At 58.2% G+C, this 26,995-nt stretch overlaps 1 protein-coding gene across 1 annotated transcript in view; it reads right to left on the bottom strand.

Moving 5' to 3' along the window:
* Positions 1-26,995, bottom strand: part of LOC134359841 (phospholipase A2, minor isoenzyme-like) — a 101,285-nt gene that overhangs the window by 9,321 nt on the left and 64,969 nt on the right. The window contains exons 3-4 of the mRNA XM_063073570.1: positions 21,911-22,067; positions 1,451-1,575 (exon numbers count right to left, since the gene is read on the bottom strand). Of these exons, the coding sequence (XP_062929640.1) occupies positions 1,451-1,575; positions 21,911-22,067 (282 nt within the window). The remainder of the gene's footprint in view (positions 1-1,450; positions 1,576-21,910; positions 22,068-26,995) is intronic.

Here is a 26,995-nt window from a genome sequence, read left to right as displayed (position 1 = left end):
GGCAAATTGGAGCGGATCCAAGTCGCCACTCAGACAGGAGACTTCAACACCAGCCTCACTAAACACTTCATCACTGTGAATGTAAATGCCACCGTGTGATAGTCATTTAGACAGGTTATCACACTCTTCTTGGGCACTGGTATGATTTAAGCCTGCTTGAAGCAGGTGGGTGCCACACACTGCCAGAGTGAGAAGACTGAAGATACCTGTGAACACACCAGTCAGTTGGTCAGCACAGGTCTTCAGTACTTGACCTGGTAGTCCATCCAGACCGGATGCTTCCCTTGGATTCACTCTCTTGGAGAGAGCCCACACATCATCTTCAGATACAGAGAACAAAGGATCATCGGGAGACATGGGGGTGTGTGATGGTTCCTCTCTGTTCTGGTAGTCAAAACGAGCATAGAAGGCATTCAGCTCAACTGGAAGTGAAACCCTGCTGTCCCCCATGTTGCTAGATTTAACTTTGTAGAAGGTTATGGCATTCAAACCCTGTCTCAGCTGCTGAATATCCCTAACTGATTCCAGTCTAGTCCTGAATCTCCACTTCGCCTTTGAGATGACTTTCCAATGATCATACCTGCACCTCTTGTAGCATTGTTAATCTCCAGATTTGAATGCCTCTCATTTGGCCCTCACCAAATTCTGGATTCATGGTTCATCCAAGCTTTCTGATTGGGGAAAATCTTGAATAATTTTGTGGGGACACACTCATCCACAGCTGTTTATTAATAAAGTCTGCTATAACCCTGGTGTAGGCACCCAGGTCCTCAGACAAGTTCTTGAACACGACCCAGTCCACAGACTCAAGGCAATCATTCCCCTGCCTCCTGTGACCACCTCTTAGTTGTCTTGATCTATTACACAAGTCATAATGCTCAATAAATCAAAGACAGTGTTTTCTTGGATCCTAATTCTGCTCTGTTTACAAACTAGAGTTAGAATTTAAGGAAAATAGAAACTTTCAAGTAAAATGTCCTCAATTCCTTTGGATGAAAAATCCAAAACATGTGCTCTTGATTTCCAGCTAAGGCACTATTTTTAAATATAGTTTTCAACACCAGAGTCTTTCCTTTAGTAATTGTGCTTTAAAAAGAAACAGATAAACAACTTTGCAGTACCTAGATATGAAGTATTCTTTTTGAAACTCTTCAAGGGACTGAATTCATTATGAGGGTCAGCTAACCGTGCCACTGTGCTGCCCTTGTGACAATTTAATGTCAAAGCAGAGTATACCACACCGATTATATTGTGCACTTACAGGTACTGATCAAGGATGTGTTTTTAGGAAATATTATTTAAAAAATAATTATACAAATATTTCTTGCCATAAAGCACATCCTGACCTTACTTTTCACAACACACACCCTGACCTTATTTGTCAGTACATGCACATCATTGAAGAATTTTCATGCCAATTTGTGCAGATGTGACATGACTGGATACTTACTGCTGCAGGAGATCTGATTCCCAGAGCAAGAGTAGTGATAACTTTCAATGTAAGGGCTGTCTGCCGGAGAACTGCAGTGATCAGCTTTTGCATTCGCATAGCATCTGTCATGATTCAGGCAACGCCTGTAAAGGAAAAAGACCGAAAGTGAATGGGATGAGTAACTTGATCTAAGTGTACTTGCTTCCAGTATCTTATGATGACCAAGACAAGCACTGTTGTACTTTGATGTTACCAAGGAATGAGAGGTATCTAAGGAAAGCGTCATTGGCATATTTCATGTCCCTTCAGGAGTTTCCATACTCTGATCATCTCCAGCTTGTACTCTGATGTTCCCACAACAATGCACTGCTTGAGCAAGCCTTATGTCCAGTGGGAAAGTTCTGCTTTTAATTCTATGCTAGAGGCAAGGAAGAGTTGTGTTTATTTAGGGCTTTTCAAGATCTCCAGACATCAAAAAGCATTTTATAATCAATGAAGATCAGGGTCCAACAATCTCCAAGCTGTTCATGGTCAGGTAAACCTGGTGTAATAACTTAGATTGAGGTGTGAATATTGGCTGGTATGCCCAAGGAACAAGCTGCTCCTCACCTTTAACTCCTCCATCCATCAAAATTACTAACATGATCTCTTCTATAGAGTACATCTCATTACCTGTACTCTTACATACCTAATTAGGCTTGTCATCTAAGTTTACCTGATTATGCCCTGGGAGGTAGTTTAGGATGTTTAAATCTTTTTAACATAAATTTCTTGCTGTTGTAGTTGTTAGTTTACTCAGCTATCAGCTGGTTGTGGCCATTGATGTACTGACAGAGGTTTAAATCCCATGCAGTAACGAGGGAATATACATCATATTCAGTTAGATACACTTGCAATTTGGTAAATACAAGTGTTGAGGAATCAATGAGACTGCTAATGCGAACAGAATCTCCTACCTTTACCCAGCTGATTTTATGTTCCTTGTGGTTGATGTAGAACCTCCTTCGTTTCGGGGCAATGAGGTATGGTCAATTAATGTTGGTATTACCAGCATTGTCCAAATCATGAGAATGATTGTAAAAAGAAAGTTCTTTACAGATTGGGTATAAGATACTCAGAAAAGCTGACCCTCATGATAAAACAGAAGCTACTGTCCCTCTCTGAAATTGTCCCTTTGAAATTGTGGTGAAGACTGGAGACTGGGAGGTGCCTGTCTGTGCAGCCCTGACTGGACCACCACACCACCCCATGGCCGGCACACAACGGCCCAGGACGATCCAGATAGCTCTGGTGGAACTCCTTGATCAGCAAGGAATCCAAGATGATACTGCACGGCCCCCCAGACCTTTCCTCCAGGCCATACCCTTCTTAGACAACCAGATATTGCACACCCCGTCCACAACGATGTGAGGAGGAGGGAGCAGAAGGCTCAACAGAAGCAGGCGATGAACTGTTAGCTCAGGTCCAACACAATGTCCTTAGGGAAACCATGGAGGCAACTACATGGAGAACCAGGTCCACTGTCTCAGCAGCTGACAGAAGTTTGAGGAGGGCAATGAAGCGACCACCTTGGAGAACCGGCCCGCCACTGTCATGATCACTGTGCCCCATGGAACGTGGCAAAGTCGTGATGAAATCCATGGCATTGTTGGATCAGGGGTATCGAGGGATCATTAGGGGCTGCAGGAGCAAAGAGGGCCCTTGGTTAGAGGAACTAGACTGGCAATTGGGGCAGGCAGCGAAGAACTTACATACTGTACATCTGCAATCATGGTGGGCCGCCAGAACCAGCATTGCAGAAAATCCAGAGTTCATTGTGCACCTGGTTGGCCAGAGAGGGGTGAGGAGTAAGCCCACTGGAGCACCTCAGATTGAATGCTGCTAACTCGTACTATACATGCGGTTATTAGGTGTGTCAGTTGGATCAGCTTGGTGCTGTAGGGCCTGGCGAATCAGATTTCAAGGTACCAGATGATCTGGGCGAGGATCTGTGAGGATGGAATGATGGATCTCCATTTCAGTTGGGTCAAACTGTCCCGACAGGGCCTCTGCCTTAGTGGTTTTGGAGCGGAGTCGGAAAAAAGTGCTCAAAGAAGAGGGCCCAGTGAGAATGGCATGAGTTGAGTTGAGTTGAGTTGAGATCAGGAAGGGCTCAGTGTTTCAGACAATGTCTCTAGTTAGACCATAAGATATAGAAGCTGAAGTAGGCCATTCAGCCCATCGAATCTGCTCCGCTATTCAATCATGGGCTGATCCAATTCTTCCAGTCCAATACAGCCCAAGAGCTGCAGACATTTTTCGTACGGTAACCCTTTCATTCCTGGAATCATTTTCATGAATATTCTCTGAACCTTCTCCAAAGTCAGTATATCCTTTTTAAAATAAGGAGCCCAAAACTGCACACAGTGTGGACTCACGAGTGCCTTACAGAGCCTCAACATCACATCCCTGCTCTTATATTCTATACCTCTACAAATGAATGCCAACATTGCATTTGCCTTCTTTACAACCAACACAACCTGGAGGTTAACCTTTATGGTATCTCGCACAAGGACTCTCAAGTCCCTTTGCATCTTTGCATTTTGAATTCTCTCCCCATTTCTCCAAAACCAGTCTCCTTCTCCATAATGGTGCTGGGTAGAGTTGAATTTGTGTGAGAAGCAGTGAATGTGGAGGGGATGTTTCCTATGGTGGAAGATTCTAGGACCAGAGGACATGCCCTTAGAATGGAAGAACATCCTTTAAGAATGGAGATGAGGAGGAATTTCTTTAGCCAGAGAGTGGTGAATCTGTGAAATTCATTGCCACAGGTGGCTGTGGAGGCCAAGTCTTTTTATATATTTAAGGCAGAGGTTGATAGATTCTTGATTACATTGCATAAAACTTTCAAGTGTGAAGTGAACTTTGCTCATTTGGTTAAATACCAAATATTCCAGTATTTCAAGCATAGCGAAGTTCCCTCTCAATTCTTTCATTTGCTGTTGTACAAGTACCTGTCTGTCTGACTTGATTCCATTTTGAGCACAAGCTCTTGAGCAGAAGGAAATGATGGTTCCCCTTCTGACAAACTTAACATGAATTTGTTGGAATAGTTCCAAAGCAATTCCCATGGTGGTAATGATATCTTCAAAGGTATGGCTTTACATTGCTGGCAAAAGCCACATGGGGATACAACTTGCTCCAACTCTTTATTGCCCTTAGGCCAAACTTGTGGCAATGCATCCATATTCCAATGTCCATGGACCTGCTTTCAAATTATATCTTGCAAAGTCAATTTAGTTGCAGTGTGAAAGTCAAATCTTACTACTATTGGTCAATTCAACTGAAAATGGAGACAGAATCAGCTCAAGTAGTAAATATTTAAACCCAAACAATTTCTGGTTTGTTAACCAATCTTCCACTGTTAACACTGGTTAACTAGTATAGTTCACAATAACTCTGGGAGCCTCAAGACCCTGGCCATCTAAGCATACTGGTCATGGAATCTGCCCTAAAACTTCCAGAACTTGCTTGAACAATTCTTCTAACTGACCTTCTACTTTAGTAAGTATCGATGAGTAACTCAAGGGAGAAGCCTCTGTCTCTGCTGACTTTCCTTCAATCTGGACGGTAAACTTGAAGTCATGTTGTCTCACAGTATGGTTACATGTAGCATGGATGTTACATAAAGTCTATGCTGCATCCTGTTATTACTTTTTCTGAAATGTACTTGTGTTTTAAAATTATCTATATGGATGGCACACATAACAAAGTTATTCACTGTATCTCAGTACATGTGACAATGATGAACCAATTTTAATCACAAGAAGAACAGTAGTGGTAATATTGTGCAGATTCCTATATGTGCCTTCCTATAAATTTGTCATTATTTTTGTTCAAGGTGTTGCATTCAAAACCGCACTCTTATCTACTCCCTGGTTCTTCAGTTTGTTATTGTTACATGAGCACTCTCCTGACATTACCCACACCTAGACTTTTAAAAAGTACAGTTGTGTGGGGAATGGTTGTTGGTTCAGCTGCAGCAATTACTCATGCCACTTGCAGGCTTTGTTGGCAGCCTGGGAGAATGTGGATCATTCACTTCCTACACAGAAAGGATGGAGATATTTCCCAGAACCTATAATATTCTGGAGCTGGAAGGAAGTGCTGAGAATGTGCAGGCATTGATTCCTGTAATGAGGGACAGAAGAAATTGATACTGTATGTGGAAATTGGCTCAGTTGTCTATTTCGACTCAGCATTACCACAGAAAGCTAAAGATTATTTGGTTTGCAGTGATAGTTCAAAGGCCAGAAAAATAATGTGGTCTTAGAACTGAATTTCAATACGGTGGATGTGTGGACGAAGGTCTATGGAGTTGAGTAATCTCCCCCTACGCCCCCCCTCGCGCGCTCTCTCTCTCTCCCCCCACGCCCCTCCTCGCGCGCTCTCTCTCTCTCCCCCCACGCCCCTCCTCGCTCGCTCTCTCTCTCTCCCCCCACGCTCCCCCTCGCTCGCTCTCTCTCTCTCCCCCCACGCCCCTCCTCGCGCGCTCTCTCTCTCTCCCCCCACGCCCCTCCTCGCTCGCTCTCTCTCTCTCCCCCCACGCCCCTCCTCGCTCGCTCTCTCTCTCTCCCCCTACGCCCCCCCTCGCTCGCTCTCTCTCTCTCCCCCTACGCCCCCCCTCGCGCGCTCTCTCTCTCTCCCCCCACGCCCCCCCTCGCGCGCTCTCTCTCTCTCCCCCCACGCTCCCCCTCGCTCGCTCTCTCTCTCTCCCCCCACGCCCCTCCTCGCGCGCTCTCTCTCTCTCCCCCCCACGCCCCCCCTCGCGCGCTCTCTCTGTCTCCCCCCACGCTCCCCCTCGCTCGCTCTCTCTCTCTCCCCCCACGCCCCCCCTCGCGCGCTCTCTCTCTCTCCCCCCACGCCCCCCCTCGCGCGCTCTCTCTCTCTCCCCCCACGCTCCCCCTCGCTCGCTCTCTCTCTCTCCCCCCACGCCCCCCCTCGCGCGCTCTCTCTCTCTCCCCCCACGCTCCCCCTCGCTCGCTCTCTCTCTCTCCCCCCACGCCCCCCCTCGCGCGCTCTCTCTCTCTCCCCCCACGCCCCTCCTCGCGCGCTCTCTCTCTCTCCCCCCACGCCCCCCCTCGCGCGCTCTCTCTCTCTCCCCCCACGCCCCCCCTCGCGCGCTCTCTCTCTCTCCCCCCACGCCCCTCCTCGCGCGCTCTCTCTCTCTCCCCCCACGCCCCCCCTCGCGCGCTCTCTCTCTCTCCCCCCACGCCCCCCCTCGCTCGCTCTCTCTCTCTCCCCCCACGCTCCCCCTCGCGCGCTCTCTCTCTCTCCCCCCACGCCCCTCCTCGCTCGCTCTCTCTCTCTCCCCCCACGCCCCCCCTCGCTCGCTCTCTCTCTCTCCCCCCACGCCCCCCCTCGCGCGCTCTCTCTCTCTCCCCCCACGCCCCTCCTCGCTCGCTCTCTCTCTCTCCCCCCACGCCCCTCCTCGCTCGCTCTCTCTCTCTCCCCCCACGCCCCTCCTCGCGCGCTCTCTCTCTCTCCCCCCACGCTCCCCCTCGCTCGCTCTCTCTCTCTCCCCCCACGCTCCCCCTCGCTCGCTCTCTCTCTCTCCCCCCACGCCCCCCCTCGCGCGCTCTCTCTCTCTCCCCCCACGCCCCCCCTCGCGCGCTCTCTCTCTCTCCCCCCACGCCCCCCCTCGCGCGCTCTCTCTCTCTCCCCCACGCTCGCTCTCTCTCTCTCTCCCCCCACGCCCCCCCTCGCTCGCTCTCTCTCTCTCCCCCCACGCCCCCCCGCTCGCGCCCCTCCTCGCTCGCCCCTCTCTCTCTCTCTCCCCCCCACGCCCCTCCTCGCGCGCTCGCTCTCTCTCTCTCCCCCACGCCCCTCCTCGCGCGCTCTCTCTCTCTCCCCCCACGCCCCCCTCGCGCGCTCGCCCCCCCTCGCGCTCTCTCTCTCTCCCCCCACGCCCCCCCTCGCGCGCTCTCTCTCTCTCCCCCCACGCTCCCCCTCGCTCGCTCTCTCTCTCTCCCCCCACGCCCCTCCTCGCGCGCTCTCTCTCTCTCCCCCCACGCCCCTCCTCGCTCGCTCTCTCTCTCTCCCCCCACGCCCCTCCTCGCTCGCTCTCTCTCTCTCCCCCCACGCCCCCTCCTCGCTCGCTCTCTCTCTCTCCCCCCACGCCCCCCCTCGCGCGCTCTCTCTCTCTCCCCCCACGCCCCCCCTCGCGCGCTCTCTCTCTCTCCCCCCACGCTCCCCCTCGCTCGCTCTCTCTCTCTCCCCCCACGCCCCTCCTCGCGCGCTCTCTCTCTCTCCCCCCACGCCCCTCCTCGCTCGCTCTCTCTCTCTCCCCCCACGCCCCTCCTCGCTCGCTCTCTCTCTCTCCCCCCACGCTCCCCCTCGCTCGCTCTCTCTCTCTCCCCCCACGCCCCCCCTCGCTCGCTCTCTCTCTCTCCCCCCACGCCCCTCCTCGCGCGCTCTCTCTCTCCCCCCCACGCCCCCCCTCGCGCGCTCTCTCTCTCTCCCCCCACGCTCCCCCTCGCTCGCTCTCTCTCTCTCCCCCCACGCCCCCCCTCGCGCGCTCTCTCTCTCTCCCCCCACGCCCCCCCTCGCGCGCTCTCTCTCTCTCCCCCCACGCCCCCCCTCGCGCGCTCTCTCTCTCTCCCCCCACGCTCCCCCTCGCTCGCTCTCTCTCTCTCCCCCCACGCCCCTCCTCGCTCGCTCTCTCTCTCTCCCCCCACGCCCCCCCTCGCTCGCTCTCTCTCTCTCTCCCCCACGCCCCCCCCCCTCGCGCGCTCTCTCTCTCTCCCCCCACGCCCCTCCTCGCGCGCTCTCTCTCTCTCCCCCCACGCCCCCCCTCGCGCGCTCTCTCTCTCTCCCCCCACGCCCCTCCTCGCGCGCTCTCTCTCTCTCCCCCCACGCCCCCCCTCGCGCGCTCTCTCTCTCTCCCCCCACGCCCCTCCTCGCGCGCTCTCTCTCTCTCCCCCCACGCCCCCCCTCGCGCGCTCTCTCTCTCTCCCCCCACGCCCCCCCTCGCTCGCTCTCTCTCTCTCCCCCCACGCTCCCCCTCGCGCGCTCTCTCTCTCTCCCCCCACGCCCCTCCTCGCTCGCTCTCTCTCTCTCCCCCCACGCCCCCCCTCGCTCGCTCTCTCTCTCTCCCCCCACCGCCCCCCCTCGCGCGCTCTCTCTCTCTCCCCCCACGCCCCTCCTCGCTCGCTCTCTCTCTCTCCCCCCACGCCCCTCTCTCTCTCTCTCTCCCCCCACGCCCCTCCTCGCTCGCTCTCTCTCTCTCCCCCCACGCTCCCCCTCGCTCGCTCTCTCTCTCTCCCCCCACGCTCCCCCTCGCTCGCTCTCTCTCTCTCCCCCCACGCCCCCCCTCGCTCGCTCTCTCTCTCTCCCCCCACGCCCCCCCTCGCGCGCTCTCTCTCTCTCCCCCACGCTCCCCCCGCCGCTCTCTCTCTCCCCCCACGCCCCCCCTCGCGCGCTCTCTCTCTCTCCCCCCACGCCCCCCCTCGCTCGCTCTCTCTCTCTCCCCCCACGCCCCCCCTCGCGCGCTCTCTCTCTCTCCCCCCACGCCCCTCCTCGCTCGCTCTCTCTCTCTCCCCCCACGCCCCTCCTCGCTCGCTCTCTCTCTCTCCCCCCACGCCCCTCCTCGCGCGCTCTCTCTCTCTCCCCCCACGCTCCCCCTCGCGCGCTCTCTCTCTCTCCCCCCACGCCCCCCCTCGCGCGCTCTCTCTCTCTCCCCCCACGCCCCCCCTCGCGCGCTCTCTCTCTCTCCCCCCACGCTCCCCCTCGCTCGCTCTCTCTCTCTCCCCCCACGCCCCTCCTCGCGCGCTCTCTCTCTCTCCCCCCACGCCCCTCCTCGCTCGCTCTCTCTCTCTCCCCCCACGCCCCTCCTCGCTCGCTCTCTCTCTCTCCCCCCACGCCCCCTCCTCGCTCGCTCTCTCTCTCTCCCCCCACGCCCCCCCTCGCGCGCTCTCTCTCTCTCCCCCCACGCCCCCCCTCGCGCGCTCTCTCTCTCTCCCCCCACGCTCCCCCTCGCTCGCTCTCTCTCTCTCCCCCCACGCCCCTCCTCGCGCGCTCTCTCTCTCTCCCCCCACGCCCCTCCTCGCTCGCTCTCTCTCTCTCCCCCCACGCCCCTCCTCGCTCGCTCTCTCTCTCTCCCCCCACGCTCCCCCTCGCTCGCTCTCTCTCTCTCCCCCCACGCCCCCCCTCGCTCGCTCTCTCTCTCTCCCCCCACGCCCCTCCTCGCGCGCTCTCTCTCTCCCCCCACGCCCCCCCTCGCGCGCTCTCTCTCTCTCCCCCCACGCTCCCCCTCGCTCGCTCTCTCTCTCTCCCCCCACGCCCCCCCTCGCGCGCTCTCTCTCTCTCCCCCCACGCCCCCCCTCGCGCGCTCTCTCTCTCTCCCCCCACGCCCCCCCTCGCGCGCTCTCTCTCTCTCCCCCCACGCTCCCCCTCGCTCGCTCTCTCTCTCTCCCCCCACGCCCCTCCTCGCTCGCTCTCTCACTCTCCCCCCACGCCCCCCCTCGCTCGCTCTCTCTCTCTCCCCCCACGCCCCCCCTCGCGCGCTCTCTCTCTCTCCCCCCACGCCCCTCCTCGCGCGCTCTCTCTCTCTCCCCCCACGCCCCTCCTCGCGCGCTCTCTCTCTCTCCCCCCACGCCCCTCCTCGCTCGCTCTCTCTCTCTCCCCCCACGCTCCCCCTCGCTCGCTCTCTCTCTCTCCCCCCACGCCCCTCCTCGCGCGCTCTCTCTCTCTCCCCCCACGCCCCTCCTCGCGCGCTCTCTCTCTCTCCCCCCACGCCCCCCCTCGCTCGCTCTCTCTCTCTCCCCCCACGCCCCCCCTCGCGCGCTCTCTCTCTCTCCCCCCACGCTCCCCCTCGCTCGCTCTCTCTCTCTCCCCCCACGCCCCTCCTCGCGCGCGCTCTCTCTCTCCCCCCACGCTCCCCCTCGCGCGCTCTCTCTCTCTCCCCCCACGCTCCCCCTCGCGCGCTCTCTCTCTCTCTCCCCCCACGCCCCTCCTCGCGCGCTCTCTCTCTCTCCCCCCACGCCCCCCTCGCTCGCTCTCTCTCTCTCCCCCCACGCCCCCCCTCCTCGCGCGCGCTCTCTCTCTCTCCCCCCACGCCCCCCTCGCGCGCTCTCTCTCTCTCCCCCCACGCTCCCCCTCGCTCGCTCTCTCTCTCTCCCCCCACGCCCCTCCTCGCTCGCTCTCTCTCTCTCCCCTCACGCCCCCCCGCGCTCGCTCTCTCTCTCTCCCCCCACGCCCCTCCTCGCTCGCTCTCTCTCTCTCCCCCCACGCCCCTCCTCGCTCGCTCTCTCTCTCTCCCCCCACGCCCCTCCTCGCTCGCTCTCTCTCTCTCCCCCCACGCCCCCCCTCGCGCGCTCTCTCTCTCTCCCCCCACGCCCCCCCTCGCTCGCTCTCTCTCTCTCCCCCCACGCCCCTCCTCGCTCGCTCTCTCTCTCTCCCCCCACGCCCCCCCTCGCGCGCTCTCTCTCTCTCCCCCCACGCCCCCCCGCGCGCGCTCTCTCTCTCTCCCCCCACGCCCCCCCTCGCTCGCTCTCTCTCTCTCCCCCCACGCCCCTCCTCGCGCGCTCTCTCTCTCTCCCCCCACGCCCCCCCTCGCTCGCTCTCTCTCTCTCCCCCCACGCCCCTCCTCGCTCGCTCTCTCTCTCTCCCCCCACGCTCCCCCTCGCTCGCTCTCTCTCTCTCCCCCCACGCCCCCCCTCGCTCGCTCTCTCTCTCTCCCCCCACGCCCCCCCTCGCTCGCTCTCTCTCTCTCCCCCCACGCTCCCCCTCGCTCGCTCTCTCTCTCTCCCCCCACGCCCCTCCTCGCTCGCTCTCTCTCTCTCCCCCCACGCCCCCCCGCGCGCTCTCTCTCTCTCCCCCCACGCCCCTCCTCGCCGCTCTCTCTCTCTCCCCCCACGCCCCCCCGCGCGCTCTCTCTCTCTCCCCCCACGCCCCCCTCGCGCGCTCTCTCTCTCTCCCCCCACGCCCCTCCTCGCTCGCTCTCTCTCTCTCCCCCCACGCCCCCCCTCGCTCGCTCTCTCTCTCTCCCCCCACGCCGCCTCTCTCTCTCCCCCACGCTCGCGCTCTCTCTCTCTCCCCCCACGCCCCCCCTCGCTCGCTCTCTCTCTCTCCCCCCACGCCCCTCCTCGCGCGCTCTCTCTCTCTCCCCCCACGCCCCCCCTCGCTCGCTCTCTCTCTCTCCCCCCACGCCCCTCCTCGCTCGCTCTCTCTCTCTCCCCCCACGCTCCCCCTCGCTCGCCCCCCTCGCTCTCTCTCTCTCCCCCCCACGCCCCTCCTCGCTCGCTCTCTCTCTCTCCCCCCACGCCCCCCCTCGCTCGCTCTCTCTCTCTCCCCCCCCACGCCCCCCCTCGCTCGCTCTCTCTCTCTCCCCCCACGCCCCTCCTCGCGCGCTCTCTCTCTCTCCCCCCACGCCCCTCCTCGCTCGCTCTCTCTCTCTCTCCCCCCACGCCCCCCTCGCGCGCTCTCTCTCTCTCCCCCACGCCCCCCCTCGCTCTCTCTCTCTCCCCCCACGCTCCCCTCTCGCGCGCGCTCTCTCTCTCTCCCCCCACGCCCCCCCTCGCGCGCTCTCTCTCTCTCCCCCCACGCCCCCCTCGCGCGCTCTCTCTCTCTCCCCCCACGCCCCCCCTCGCTCGCTCTCTCTCTCTCTCCCCCCACGCCCCCCTCGCGCGCTCTCTCTCTCTCCCCCCACGCCCCCCCTCGCGCGCTCTCTCTCTCTCCCCCCACGCTCCCCCTCGCTCGCTCTCTCTCTCTCCCCCCACGCCCATCCTCGCTCGCTCTCTCTCTCTCCCCCCACGCCCCTCCTCGCTCGCTCTCTCTCTCTCCCCCCACGCCCCCCCTCGCTCGCTCTCTCTCTCTCCCCCCCACGCCCCTCCTCGCTCGCTCTCTCTCTCTCCCCCCACGCCCCCCTCCCTCTCTCTCTCCCCCCACGCCCCCCTCGCTCTCTCTCTCTCCCCCCACGCCCCTCCCGCGCGCTCTCTCTCTCTCCCCACGCCCCTCCTCGCTCGCTCTCTCTCTCTCCCCCCACGCCCCCCCTCGCTCGCTCTCTCTCTCTCCCCCCACGCCCCCCTCGCTCGCTCTCTCTCTCTCCCCCCACGCCCCCCCTCGCGCGCTCTCTCTCTCTCCCCCCACGCCCCCCTCGCTCGCTCTCTCTCTCTCCCCCCACGCCCCCCCTCGCGCGCTCTCTCTCTCTCCCCCACGCCCCCCTCGCCGCTCTCTCTCTCTCCCCCCACGCCCCCCCTCGCGCGCTCTCTCTCTCTCCCCCCACGCCCCCCCTCGCGCGCTCTCTCTCTCTCCCCCCACGCCCCCCCTCGCGCGCTCTCTCTCTCTCCCCCCACGCCCCCCCTCGCGCGCTCTCTCTCTCTCCCCCCACGCCCCCCCTCGCGCCTCTCTCTCTCCCCCACGCCCCCCTCGCTCTCTCTCTCTCCCCCCACGCCCCCCCTCGCTCGCTCTCTCTCTCTCCCCCCACGCCCCTCCTCGCTCGCTCTCTCTCTCTCCCCACGCCCCTCCTCGCTCGCTCTCTCTCTCTCCCCCCACGCCCCCCTCTCTCTCTCTCTCCCCCCACGCCCCCCCTCGCTCGCTCTCTCTCTCTCCCCCCACGCCCCCCCTCGCGCGCTCTCTCTCTCTCCCCCCACGCCCCCCTCGCGCGCTCTCTCTCTCTCCCCCCACGCCCCCCCTCGCGCGCGCTCTCTCTCTCTCCCCCCACGCCCCCCCTCGCGCGCTCTCTCTCTCTCCCCCCACGCCCCTCCTCGCTCGCTCTCTCTCTCTCCCCCACGCTCGCTCGCTCTCTCTCTCTCCCCCCACGCCCCTCCTCGCTCGCTCTCTCTCTCTCCCCCCACGCCCCTCCTCGCTCGCTCTCTCTCTCTCCCCCCACGCCCCCCTCGCTCGCTCTCTCTCTCCCCCCACGCCCCCCTCGCCGCTCTCTCTCTCTCCCCCCACGCCCCCCCTCTCTCTCTCTCTCCCCCCCACGCCCCTCCTCGCTCGCTCTCTCTCTCTCCCCCCACGCCCCTCCTCGCTCGCTCTCTCTCTCTCCCCCCACGCCCCTCCTCGCTCGCTCTCTCTCTCTCCCCCCACGCCCCTCCTCGCTCGCTCTCTCTCTCTCCCCCCACGCCCCCCCTCGCGCGCTCTCTCTCTCTCCCCCCACGCCCCTCCTCGCGCGCTCTCTCTCTCTCCCCCCACGCCCCCCCTCGCTCGCTCGCTCGCGCGCTCTCTCTCTCTCCCCCACGCCCCTCTCTCTCTCTCTCCCCCCCCACGCCCCCCCTCGCGCGCTCTCTCTCTCTCCACGCCCCCCCTCGCGCGCTCTCTCTCTCTCCCCCCACGCCCCTCCGCGCGCGCTCTCTCTCTCTCCCCCCCCACGCCCCCCCTCGCGCGCTCTCTCTCTCTCCCCCCACGCCCCCCCTCGCGCGCTCTCTCTCTCTCCCCCCACGCCCCCCCGCGCTCGCTCTCTCTCTCTCCCCCCACGCCCCCCCTCGCTCGCTCTCTCTCTCTCCCCCCACGCCCCTCCTCGCGCGCTCTCTCTCTCTCCCCCCACGCCCCCCCTCGCGCGCTCTCTCTCTCTCCCCCCACGCTCCCCCTCGCTCGCTCTCTCTCTCTCCCCCCACGCCCCTCCTCGCTCGCTCTCTCTCTCTCCCCCCACGCCCCCCCTCGCGCGCTCTCTCTCTCTCCCCCCACGCCCCCCCTCGCGCGCTCTCTCTCTCTCCCCCCACGCTCCCCCTCGCTCGCTCTCTCTCTCTCCCCCCACGCCCCTCCTCGCTCGCTCTCTCTCTCTCCCCCCACGCCCCTCCTCGCTCGCTCTCTCTCTCTCCCCCCACGCCCCCCCTCGCTCGCTCTCTCTCTCTCCCCCCACGCCCCTCCTCGCTCGCTCTCTCTCTCTCCCCCCACGCCCCTCCTCGCGCGCTCTCTCTCTCTCCCCCCACGCCCCTCCTCGCGCGCTCTCTCTCTCTCCCCCCACGCCCCCCCTCGCGCGCTCTCTCTCTCTCCCCCCACGCCCCCCCTCGCGCGCTCTCTCTCTCTCCCCCCACGCCCCCCCTCGCGCGCTCTCTCTCTCTCCCCCCACGCCCCCCCTCGCGCGCTCTCTCTCTCTCCCCCCACGCCCCCCCTCGCTCGCTCTCTCTCTCTCCCCCCACGCCCCTCCGCGCGCGCTCTCTCTCTCTCCCCCCACGCCCCCCCTCGCGCGCTCTCTCTCTCTCCCCCCACGCCCCCCCTCGCGCGCTCTCTCTCTCTCCCCCCACGCCCCCCCGCGCTCGCTCTCTCTCTCTCTCCCCCCACGCCCCCCCCTCGCTCGCTCTCTCTCTCTCCCCCCACGCCCCTCCTCGCGCGCTCTCTCTCTCTCCCCCCACGCCCCCCCTCGCGCGCTCTCTCTCTCTCCCCCCACGCCCCTCCTCGCTCGCTCTCTCTCTCTCCCCCCACGCCCCCCCTCGCGCGCTCTCTCTCTCTCCCCCCACGCCCCCCCTCGCGCGCTCTCTCTCTCTCCCCCCACGCCCCCCCGCGCGCGCTCTCTCTCTCTCCCCCACGCCCCTCCTCGCGCGCTCTCTCTCTCTCCCCCCACGCCCCCCCTCGCGCGCTCTCTCTCTCTCCCCCCACGCCCCCCCTCGCGCGCTCTCTCTCTCTCCCCCCACGCTCCCCCTCGCTCGCTCTCTCTCTCTCCCCCCACGCCCCCCCTCGCTCGCTCTCTCTCTCTCCCCCCACGCCCCCCCTCGCGCGCTCTCTCTCTCCCCCCACGCCCCCCCTCGCGCGCTCTCTCTCTCTCCCCCCACGCCCCCCCTCGCGCGCTCTCTCTCTCTCCCCCCACGCCCCCCCTCGCGCGCGCTCTCTCTCTCCCCCCACGCCCCCCCTCGCGCGCTCTCTCTCTCTCCCCCCACGCCCCCCCTCGCGCGCTCTCTCTCTCTCCCCCCACGCCCCCCCTCGCGCGCTCTCTCTCTCTCCCCCCACGCCCCCCCTCGCGCGCTCTCTCTCTCTCCCCCCACGCCCCCCCTCGCTCGCTCTCTCTCTCTCCCCCCACGCCCCCCCTCGCGCGCTCTCTCTCTCTCCCCCCACGCCCCCCCTCGCGCGCTCTCTCTCTCTCCCCCCACGCCCCCCCTCGCGCGCTCTCTCTCTCTCCCCCCACGCCCCCCCTCGCGCGCTCTCTCTCTCTCCCCCCACGCCCCCCCTCGCGCGCTCTCTCTCTCTCCCCCCACGCCCCCCCTCGCGCGCTCTCTCTCTCTCCCCCCACGCCCCCCCTCGCGCGCTCTCTCTCTCTCCCCCCACGCCCCCCCTCGCTCGCTCTCTCTCTCTCCCCCCACGCCCCTCCTCGCGCGCTCTCTCTCTCTCCCCCCACGCCCCCCCTCGCGCGCTCTCTCTCTCTCCCCCCACGCCCCTCCTCGCGCGCTCTCTCTCTCTCCCCCCACGACCCCCCTCGCTCGCTCTCTCTCTCTCCCCCCACGCCCCTCCTCGCTCGCTCTCTCTCTCTCCCCCCACGCCCCTCCTCGCTCGCTCTCTCTCTCTCCCCCCACGCCCCTCCTCGCGCGCTCTCTCTCTCTCCCCCCACGCCCCTCCTCGCGCTTTCTCTCTCTCTCCCCCCACGCCCCTCCTCGCTCGCTCTCTCTCTCTCCCCCCACGCCCCCCCTCGCTCGCTCTCTCTCTCTCCCCCCACGCCCCTCCTCGCTCGCTCTCTCTCTCTCCCCCCACGCCCCCCCTCGCTCGCTCTCTCTCTCTCCCCCCACGCCCCTCCTCGCTCGCTCTCTCTCTCTCCCCCCACGCCCCCCCTCGCTCGCTCTCTCTCTCTCCCCCCACGCCCCCCCTCGCGCGCTCTCTCTCTCTCCCCCCACGCCCCTCCTCGCGCGCTCTCTCTCTCTCCCCCCACGCCCCTCCTCGCTCGCTCTCTCTCTCTCCCCCCACGCCCCTCCTCGCTCGCTCTCTCTCTCTCCCCCCACGCCCCCCCTCGCTCGCTCTCTCTCTCTCCCCCCACGCCCCCCCTCGCGCGCTCTCTCTCTCTCCCCCCACGCCCCCCCTCGCGCGCTCTCTCTCTCTCCCCCCACGCCCCTCCTCGCTCGCTCTCTCTCTCTCCCCCCACGCCCCCCCTCGCTCGCTCTCTCTCTCTCCCCCCACGCCCCCCCTCGCGCGCTCTCTCTCTCTCCCCCCACGCCCCCCCTCGCTCGCTCTCTCTCTCTCCCCCCACGCCCCCCCTCGCGCGCTCTCTCTCTCTCCCCCCACGCCCCCCCTCGCGCGCTCTCTCTCTCTCCCCCCACGCCCCCCCTCGCTCGCTCTCTCTCTCTCCCCCCACGCCCCCCCTCGCGCTCTCTCTCTCTCTCCCCCCACGCCCCCCCTCGCGCGCTCTCTCTCTCTCCCCCCACGCCCCTCCTCGCTCGCTCTCTCTCTCTCCCCCCACGCCCCCCCTCGCTCGCTCTCTCTCTCTCCCCCCACGCCCCCCCTCGCGCGCTCTCTCTCTCTCCCCCCACGCCCCCCCTCGCTCGCTCTCTCTCTCTCTCCCCCCACGCCCCCCCTCGCGCGCTCTCTCTCTCTCCCCCCACGCCCCTCCTCGCTCGCTCTCTCTCTCTCCCCCCACGCCCCCCCTCGCTCGCTCTCTCTCTCTCCCCCCACGCCCCCCCTCGCGCGCTCTCTCTCTCTCCCCCCACGCCCCTCCTCGCGCGCTCTCTCTCTCTCCCCCCACGCCCCCCCTCGCGCGCTCTCTCTCTCTCCCCCCACGCCCCCCCTCGCGCGCTCTCTCTCTCTCCCCCCACGCCCCCCCTCGCGCGCTCTCTCTCTCTCCCCCCACGCCCCTCCTCGCTCGCTCTCTCTCTCTCCCCCCACGCCCCCCCTCGCGCGCTCTCTCTCTCTCCCCCCACGCCCCCCCTCGCGCGCTCTCTCTCTCTCCCCCCACGCCCCCCCTCGCGCGCTCTCTCTCTCTCCCCCCACGCCCCCCCTCGCTCGCTCTCTCTCTCTCCCCCCACGCCCCCCCTCGCGCGCTCTCTCTCTCTCCCCCCACGCCCCCCCTCGCGCGCTCTCTCTCTCTCCCCCCACGCCCCCCCTCGCGCGCTCTCTCTCTCTCCCCCCACGCCCCCCCTCGCGCGCTCTCTCTCTCCCCCCACGCCCCTCCTCGCTCGCTCTCTCTCCCCCCACGCCCCTCCTCGCTCGCTCTCTCTCTCTCCCCCCCACGCCCCTCCTCGCTCGCTCTCTCTCTCTCCCCCCACGCCCCTCCTCGCGCGCTCTCTCTCTCTCCCCCCACGCCCCTCCTCGCTCGCTCTCTCTCTCTCCCCCACGCCCCTCCTCGCGCGCTCTCTCTCTCTCCCCCCACGCCCCCCCTCGCTCGCTCTCTCTCTCTCCCCCCACGCCCCTCCTCGCGCGCTCTCTCTCTCTCCCCCCACGCCCCTCCTCGCGCGCTCTCTCTCTCTCCCCCCACGCCCCTCCTCGCTCGCTCTCTCTCTCTCCCCCCACGCCCCCCCTCGCGCGCTCTCTCTCTCTCCCCCCACGCCCCCCCTCGCGCGCTCTCTCTCTCTCCCCCCCACGCCCCCCCTCGCGCGCTCTCTCTCTCTCCCCCCACGCCCCCCCTCGCGCGCTCTCTCTCTCTCCCCCCACGCCCCTCCTCGCGCGCTCTCTCTCTCTCCCCCCACGCCCCCTCCTCGCTCGCTCTCTCTCTCTCCCCCCACGCCCCTCCTCGCTCGCTCTCTCTCTCTCCCCCCACGCCCCCTCCTCGCTCGCTCTCTCTCTCTCCCCCCACGCCCCTCCTCGCTCGCTCTCTCTCTCTCCCCCCACGCCCCTCCTCGCGCGCTCTCTCTCTCTCCCCCCACGCCCCCCCTCGCGCGCTCTCTCTCTCTCCCCCCACGCCCCTCCTCGCTCGCTCTCTCTCTCTCCCCCCACGCCCCTCCTCGCTCGCTCTCTCTCTCTCCCCCCACGCCCCCCCTCGCTCGCTCTCTCTCTCTCCCTCCACGCCCCTCCTCGCTCGCTCTCTCTCTCTCCCCCCACGCCCCCCCTCGCGCGCTCTCTCTCTCTCCCCCCACGCCCCCCCTCGCTCGCTCTCTCTCTCTCCCCCCACGCCCCTCCTCGCTCGCTCTCTCTCTCCCCCCACGCCCCTCCTCGCGCGCTCTCTCTCTCTCCCCCCACGCCCCCCCTCGCTCGCTCTCTCTCTCTCCCCCCACGCCCCTCCTCGCTCGCTCTCTCTCTCTCCCCCCACGCCCCCCCTCACTCGCTCTCTCTCTCTCCCCCCACGCCCCCCCTCGCGCGCTCTCTCTCTCTCCCCCCACGCCCCCCCTCGCTCGCTCTCTCTCTCTCCCCCCACGCCCCTCCTCGCTCGCTCTCTCTCTCTCCCCCCACGCCCCTCCTCGCTCGCTCTCTCTCTATGGTAGGTGAGTTTGCTGCCGATTCCAGAGTCTGAGATTCTCAAAATAAAAAGCAACGTGGTAATATCATAACAGCGACTGCTCGTCTCACCTTAAAGACCTCAGCGAACACTTCAGCCAGAACAGGTTTTTAGTACTTGGCCAGGTATCTCATCTGGGTTGGATGCTTTCCGTGGGTTCACCCTCCTGAAGGATGTTCTCACGTCAGATCACAGGGTCACTGTGATAGTTCATGATGGATGCGAAACGGGCAGCATCTCTCTGTCCCTTGTTAGAGAGAGAGAGCCTGTTGGGTACACATAAATTTTTGTTGTTTGCAGATCATGGTCTCTCTTTGTGTGCTTTACTATTGCTTGGGTGGTGGGCACTGATGCATTTTGCAGAAATGGTGGGGGGAGGGGGAAGGTTGATGCATTGGTGCTTTGTTGCTGCTTACGCAGGGGAGGGGGGCTTCGGAGATCTAATGCTTATCTGATTCATTCTTTTGGGAATTCTGTTTCTTGTGGATGTCTGAGAAGACAGGTATTTTAGGTTGTATACTGTATACATTCTCTGATAATAAATGGAACCATTTGAAAGTATCCCTTTGATCTCATTGGCCACCAAAAGTTTCATAGAAACATAGAAACATAGAAAATAGATGCAGGAGTAGGCCATTCGGCCCTTCGAGCCTGCACCGCCATTTATTATGATCATGGCTGATCATCCAACTCAGAACCCCACCCCAGCCTTCCCTCCATACCCCCTGACCCCTGTAGCCACAAGAGCCATATCTAACTCCCTCTTAAACATAGCCAATGAACTGGCCTCAACAGTTTCCTGTGGCAGAGAATTCCACAGATTCACCACTCTCTGTGTGAAGAAGTTTTTCCTAATCTCGGTCCTAAAAGGCTTCCCCTCTATCCTCAAACTGTGACCCCTCGTTCTGGACTTCCCCAACATCGGGAACAATCTTCCTGCATCTAGCCTGTCCAACCCCTTTAGGATCTTATACGTTTCAATCAGATCCCCCCTCAATCTTCTAAATTCCAACGAGTACAAGCCCAATTCATCCAGTCTTTCTTCATATGAAAGTCCCGCCATCCCAGGAATCAATCTGGTGAACCTTCTTTGTACTCCCTCTATGGCAAAGATGTCTTTCCTCAGATTAGGGGACCAAAACTGCACACAATACTCCAGGTGTGGTCTCACCAAGGCCTTGTACAACTGCAGTAGTACGTCCCTGCTCCTGTACTCGAATCCTCTCGCTATAAATGCCAGCATACCATTCGCCTTTTTTACCACCTGCTGTACCTGCATGCCCACTTTCAATGACTGGTGTATAATGACACCCAGGTCTCGTTGCACCTCCCCTTTTCCTAATCGGCCACCATTCAGATAATAATCTGTTTTCCTATTTTTGTCACCAAAGTGGATAACTTCACATTTATCCACATTAAATTGCATCTGCCATGAATTTGCCCACTCACCCAACCTATCCAAGTCACCCTGCATCCTCTTAGCATCCTCCTCACAGCTAACACTGCCACCCAGCTTCGTGTCATCCGCAAACTTGGAGATGCTGCATTTAATTCCCTCATCCAAGTCATTAATATATATTGTAAACAATTGGGGTCCCAGCACTGAGCCTTGCGGTACCCCACTAGTCACCGCCTGCCATTCTGAAAAGGTCCCGTTTATTCCCACTCTTTGCTTCCTGTCTGCTAACCAATTCTCCACCCACACCAATACCTTACCCCCAATACCGTGTGCTTTAAGTTTGCACACTAATCTCCTGTGTGGGACCTTGTCAAAAGCCTTTTGAAAATCCAAATATACCACATCCCCTATCCACTCTACTAGTTACATCCTCAAAAAATTCTGTGAGATTCGTCAGACATGATTTTCCTTTCACAAATCCATGCTGACTTTGTCCGATCATTTCACTGTGGTGATTATTTCAACATCCATGTAAATAACAGCCAATTCTGGAGAATTCTGTCTGTGTCAGCCACCATTGTCAACACTCCAAGAACAATTTGCAAAGCATTGGTCCAGAAATGCAGTCTGCTTGTTAAAATTGCCATGTACTCTAAACACAGAGAAAACTATTAGCTTTCATAAATGGAGCTGAGAGGTCAAGTAAGTTCAAGTAATATCTTTTTACAAAGCTGAGATATGGCACTTCAAAAATGCACAAAATGGCCATTATTACATCCTCTAACAAGTCATAAGAAACCATGGCTGTGGAAGAGTGAGGGCAAGTGATAGAAAGCTCGAAGGAAGCAGGAAATTTCCAAAACCTCTAATTGCTATAGCTGGTTTATACAACAGCTTTTCATGTGAGGTTCAAGAGCTTCATTTTCCTCTCATTCAGTTAACTATAATTTCCTGTGATCTTACTTTGTGGCATGGTGGGCTTTGCTACTGTCCTATCCCTTCCGACATTTTTGCATTAAATGTTCTTCCATCAAGGGCCTGAATGAATAATACCCATTTGCACAGAGCTCAGAAGCTTCAACTGGCTCGAATTTAGAAGCACAAAGTTGTGCGTTATAATTAAATGTACACTCTGAAAAAGTAAGCAACTTACTGTTTCAAAGACTGCAAATGATTTGAAAATGTTAAAGCTGGTTAAGATTTAGGAAATTGGTGGCAGCAAAGAATTAATATAACTTGTAAAACCTTCAAAAATATCCCAAGCATTTTACAGGAATGCTACAAGAGGCTGAACACTGAGAAGGCACTAAGATAAACGAAGCAGATAATGCAGGGAAGTTTTAATTGCAAAATTTCAGATGGCAATTCACAAATTCAATCTTGAGTCTAAGTTTACTGGCTGCTCCCTAAAGGCTTTCACCTTAAGATAAGCATGAGTGTAAGCAGGAGCTCTGAACACCAGAACTTTTGTCCCACTGGTAGCCTGGAGTTTCATGCATGCCTGCCTATCAAAGGATGACTGATGGATTCCGATGGAAACACTATCTCAGGCCATGAGAATTTTGAGTCAACCACATTTATAGGTAATTTTGCAGAAACATTACCAGATTGAAATTAATCTTATTGCCTTCCTTCTCAGCTCAGCATTGTAACTTTGGAGGCAAGTACTTCTATCAAACCTAACTAACTTTTCACAGGTTTAGCCTGAGATAGGATGGCAACAATTGCATATTGACATTGACTGACATACCTGTCCAACTCGTCAACACATGTTCCAGTACCGCCAAAGCCACAGTTACACCCATAATTATTGAAGTCCAGGATGGGAGAACTGTCAGGAAGCACACACTTTATCATCTTCCTGAACTGCCAGAGAGCGTAAGGTGTAATGCTGGCACTTGCAACAGCTGTGAAGAGACGCACAGTCTTAATAACAAGAATTATTAACAACTCTTTACGTTTGCACCTTTCAAATTTGCAGCCATGTTTATGATTTTAATTCAAAAGATCATTTTGTTTGGTGAGTGAAAATTCATTGCTCTATTTTTTGGGGGGAGCATGCAGCTTGAGAAAAACTGAACTATAGAAAGTGAGAGCTTCCATCCTGATTTCCACATTAGACCACAATTTAAGCAAAATACACACTTCTTCAAAATGCAATCTAGGAATACTTGTATTTCATTTGCTGAACCTTCATGAACTATCACAACCCCTGATGACCTGGGATTTCAGTCTCTGAGGCTGAATTGAGAGCATCTTTCAGGAGGGTGAACCCACGGAGAGCATCCAGCACAGATGGAATGCCTGATCCATCTGTGGTGGCTAGAGAGTTCACTGACATCTTTAACCTCTTGCTTTGGCAGGCTGAGGTACCCACCTGCTTCAAGCAGGCTTTATTTACACCAGTGCCTAAGGAGAACATAGTAACCTCCCTCATTCCAATCATCTAATAGCACTTAAGACATGGAGAAGTGCTCTGAGAGGTTGGTGATGAAACATATCAACACCTGCCTGAGAAGCAACTTGGATCCACTCCAATTTGCCTACTGGCACAATAGGTCCACAGTAGATACCACTTCACTGGCTCTTCACTCAATCCTGAGACATCGGGGCAGCCCTTTATCGACTACAGCACAGCATCCAATACCATCAACCCTTCAAAACTAATCACTCCACGATCTTGACCTCAATACCTCCTTGTGCAATTGGATCCTCAACTTCCTCACTTGCAGACCCCAGTCACTTCAGATAGACGTCAACTCCTCCATAATCTTCACCAGCACAGGTGCACCACAAGGCTGCATGATTAGCCCCCCGCGCTACTCACTTTATGGCTGTGCAGAGAAGCACATCTCCAATGCTACATTTAAGTTTGTTGACGGCACAACTGTTGTATTTAACTTTAGAATGATGAATCAGCATATAGGAAGGAGATTGAAAGTCTGGCCGAGTGATACCACAACTACAACACCTCACTCAATTTCAGAAAAACCGAGGAGCTGATTATTGACTTCAGAGGGAGTAAACAGGAGGTCCATTAGCCAGTCCTCACTGTGGGATCAGAGCAGTAAAGAGTCAGCAACTTTAAATTCCTTGATGTTATCATTCCTGGGTCCAGCATGTAAGTGCGATTACAAACAAAGCACAACAATGTCTTTACCTGTTTGCGGGGATTCATCAGACCTTAAGAGATAGGAGCAGAATTAGGCCATTTGACTCATCAAGTCTGCTCCACCATTTCACTATGGCTGATCCACTTTTCCTCTCAGCCCCATCCCTTATCCCTTCATGCCTGGATTAATCAAGAATCTATCAATCTCTACCTTTAAATATACATAAAGAATTGGCCTCCATAGCTGCCTGTGGCAATGAATTCCACAGGTTCACCACTGTCTAGGAAACAAAATTCCTCCTCATCTCTGTTCTAAAAGGACACCCCTCTATTCTGAGCTTATGTCCTCTGGTCTTAGAAACTCCCACTATCTCTCCACATCCATTCTATCAAGGCCTTTCACCATTTGATAGGTTTCGAGGAAGAGACGCCTCATTCTTAGAGCCATCATATGACAAGCCGTTCAATCCTGAAATCATTTTTGTGAACCTCCTTTGAACCCTCATCCTTTCTGAGAGGCCCAAACCTGCTCACAATACTCAAAGTGAGGCCTCACCAGTGCTTTGCAGTCTCAACATTACATCCGTGCTTTTATATTCTAGTCCTCTTGAAATGACCATGCACTTCCCGACACTGTGTTCCATTTGCCACTTCTTTGCCCATTCTCCTAATCCAAGTGTTTTTGTAGCATCTCTACTTCCTCAAAACTACCTGCCCTCCACTTATCTTTGTTTTGTCTGCAAACTTTGAAATAAAGCCATTAATCCCATCACCCAAATCATTGAAATGTAATGTAAAAGAATTGGCCCCAACACAGAACCCTGCAGAGCACCACTAGTCATCAACAGTCAACCAGAAAAGCTCCATTTATTCCTAGTCTGTCTCCTGCCAATCAGCCACTGCTTCATCCATGCTAGAATCTTTCCTATTATGCTGTCTCACGTGTGGCACCTTGTCAAAGGCCTTCTGAAGATCCAAGTACACATCAACCGATTCCCCTTTGTCTATCCTGCTTGTTACTTCTTCAGTTTTCCAGGTCTTTCAGTTTCCCAAGAACCTTCTCGCTAGTAATGGTAACATCACAGACTTCTTGACCCTAACACCTGGAAATTCTACTACAATGTCTTCCAGTGAAGACTGATGCAAAATACTTATCAGTTTCTCTGCTAATTCCTTGTCCCACATTTCTACCTCTCCAGCATCCGATATCCACTCTCACCTCTCTTTTACACTTTATGTATCTGAAGAAACTTTTGGTCTCCTCTTGAATATTATTGGCTAGTTTACTTTCTTTTCTTTGGCGTGTGCGTGTCTGTGCATCTGCGCGTCCATCCTTGATTATGTCATTTTTATGACCTTTTACAGGGTGCGGAAAGAGAGAGAGAGAGAGGGGGGTAGAGGGAGAGAGAGAGAGGGCGGGAGAGGGAGAGAGAGAGACGGGGTAGAGAGGGAGGGAGGGAGGGAGGGAGAGGGGGGGCGGAGAGAGAGAGGGGGAGAGGGAGAGAGAGAGAGAGAGGGGGGGGTAGAGAGGGAGGGAGGGAGAGAGAGGGGGGTGGGGAGAGAGAGAGAGAGAGAGGGGGAGAGGGAGAGAGAGAGAGAGAGGGGTAGAGAGGGAGAGAGAGAGAGAGAGAGGGGTAGAGAGGGAGAGAGAGAGGGGGGTAGAGAGGGAGGGAGGGAGGGAGGGAGAGAGAGAGGGGGGGAGAGGGAGAGAGAGAGACAGAGGGGGTAGAGAGGGAGGGAGGGAGGGGGGGAGAGCGGAGAGAGAGAGAGAGAGAGAAAGAGAGAGAGAGAGAGAGAGAGAGACTGACTGACGCACCACTACTCCCAGAGATATTTTTGCAGTATTTTCCATTTATTTTGTGAGGTTGAGTTGTGATCTCGACACTTAACACGGCACAGATGGAAAGCGTACTCGGGAGCGGACCCACTGGTTTCGAACCCAGGAACCTCCACTCCCGGGTCTGGCGCTGATGTCATTGCGCCACCAGCCGATCCAGCTCGTTTACTTTCATATTCTGTCTTTAGTTCCTTAATGACCCTTTTAATTCCCTTCTGTTAGTTTGCAAAAGCTTCCCAATCCTTTAACTTACTACAAATTTTTACTCTATTATATACCCTCTCTTTGGCTTCCCCTGTTGAATGTGATTGTGACATTTTACCTTTGGAATACTTCTTCCTCTTTAGGATGTATATATCCTGTGCCTTCCAAAATGCTTCCAGAAATTCCAACCACTGCAGCTCTGCCATCATCCCTGCCAGTGTTCTTTTCTGATTAATTCTGGCCAACTCCTCTCTCTTGCTTCTATAACTTCCTTTACTCCACTGTAATACCGATATATCTTTAGCCTCTCCTTCTCAAATATCAGGGTGAATTCGATCATATTAGGATCAATTTCTTCTGAAGGTTCTTTCACCTTCAGCTCTCTAATCAATTCTGGTTCATTGCACTCTAGTAGGCTCAACCATGAGCTGCTCTAAAAAGCCATCCTGAAGGCATTGTAGGAATTCTCCCTGTTGGCTTCCAATACGAACCTGATTTTTAGAATCTACCTGCATATTGAAGTCCCCCATGACTATTGTAACATTGCCCTTTTGGCATACATTTTCTATCTCCCATTGTAACTTGTAGACCACATCCTTGCTACTGTTTGAGGGTCTGTATACAACTCCCATCAATGGCTTTTTACCCTTGCAGTTCCTTAGCTCTATCCACGATTCAACACCTTCTGACCCTATGTCATCTCTTTCTAATGAGTTCTTACAACAAGCCACAACAAGTTCTGTCTTCCTGCCCGTCATTTTGATACAATGTGTCCTTGGACATTAAGCTCCCAATTATAATCTTCTTTCAGCTATGATTCAGTAATGCCTAAAACATCATACTTACCAATGTGTAATTGTGCTACAAGATCATCTACCTTATTCCATAAACTGTATGCATTCAAATATAAGACTTCAGTCCTGTATTCTCCCTTTTCAATTTTGTCCACCTTTTTTATTGTAACTCATCCTGTTGACTGCAATTTTGCCCTATCATCAGCCTCTCCTTGCTCCTAGTTTCACTACACACTGCGTCTGTTTGGAAACTAACTACCTCATCCTCAGCACTATTACACTGGTTCTCATCCTCCTACCAATTAGCTTAAACCCGCCCAAACAACTCAAGCCAACCTGCCCACAAAGATATTGGGCCCCTTCGAGTTCAGGTGTAACCCATCCTTTTTGTACAGGTCACACCTTGCCCAGAGAAAGTAGCCCCCCCCCGCCCCTTAGTACTGCCTATGTCTCAAACCACAGGAGATGGGAGGGATTTTTAGCAATTTTTCCTCTCATGTTTACTGAGGAGAAAATGATGATAGAGATGTATGGAAAACCTTCATATTACAAGGAGGGATATATTTGGAACCTTACGGTGTATTGACATGAGTAAACCCCAGGAGATCAAATGCATCCTGAGTGGGATTATTGAGAAAACTGCAGAGGACATTGCTGAGATATTTGCATCAATAGGCACTGAAGATTCTCTGAAGATTGGAAGGTAGCTAATGTTGTTCCATACATTAAAAAAAACTAGCAAGGGCAAACCGAAGAGCTACGGGCCACCAGCCTGATAGCAGCAGTGGGGAAATTACTGGAGGTACTGAGGGACAGGATCTACCAATCTACCAGCTTTTGGATAGACAAATTCTGATTGGGAGCTGTCAGCATGGCTTTGTGCATGGT

This window comes from Mobula hypostoma, chromosome 2 (assembly GCF_963921235.1).
Source record: "Mobula hypostoma chromosome 2, sMobHyp1.1, whole genome shotgun sequence".
In the NCBI taxonomy this organism is placed as follows: Eukaryota; Metazoa; Chordata; class Chondrichthyes; order Myliobatiformes; family Myliobatidae; genus Mobula; species Mobula hypostoma.
This window is presented reverse-complemented; position numbering and strand designations above follow the sequence as displayed.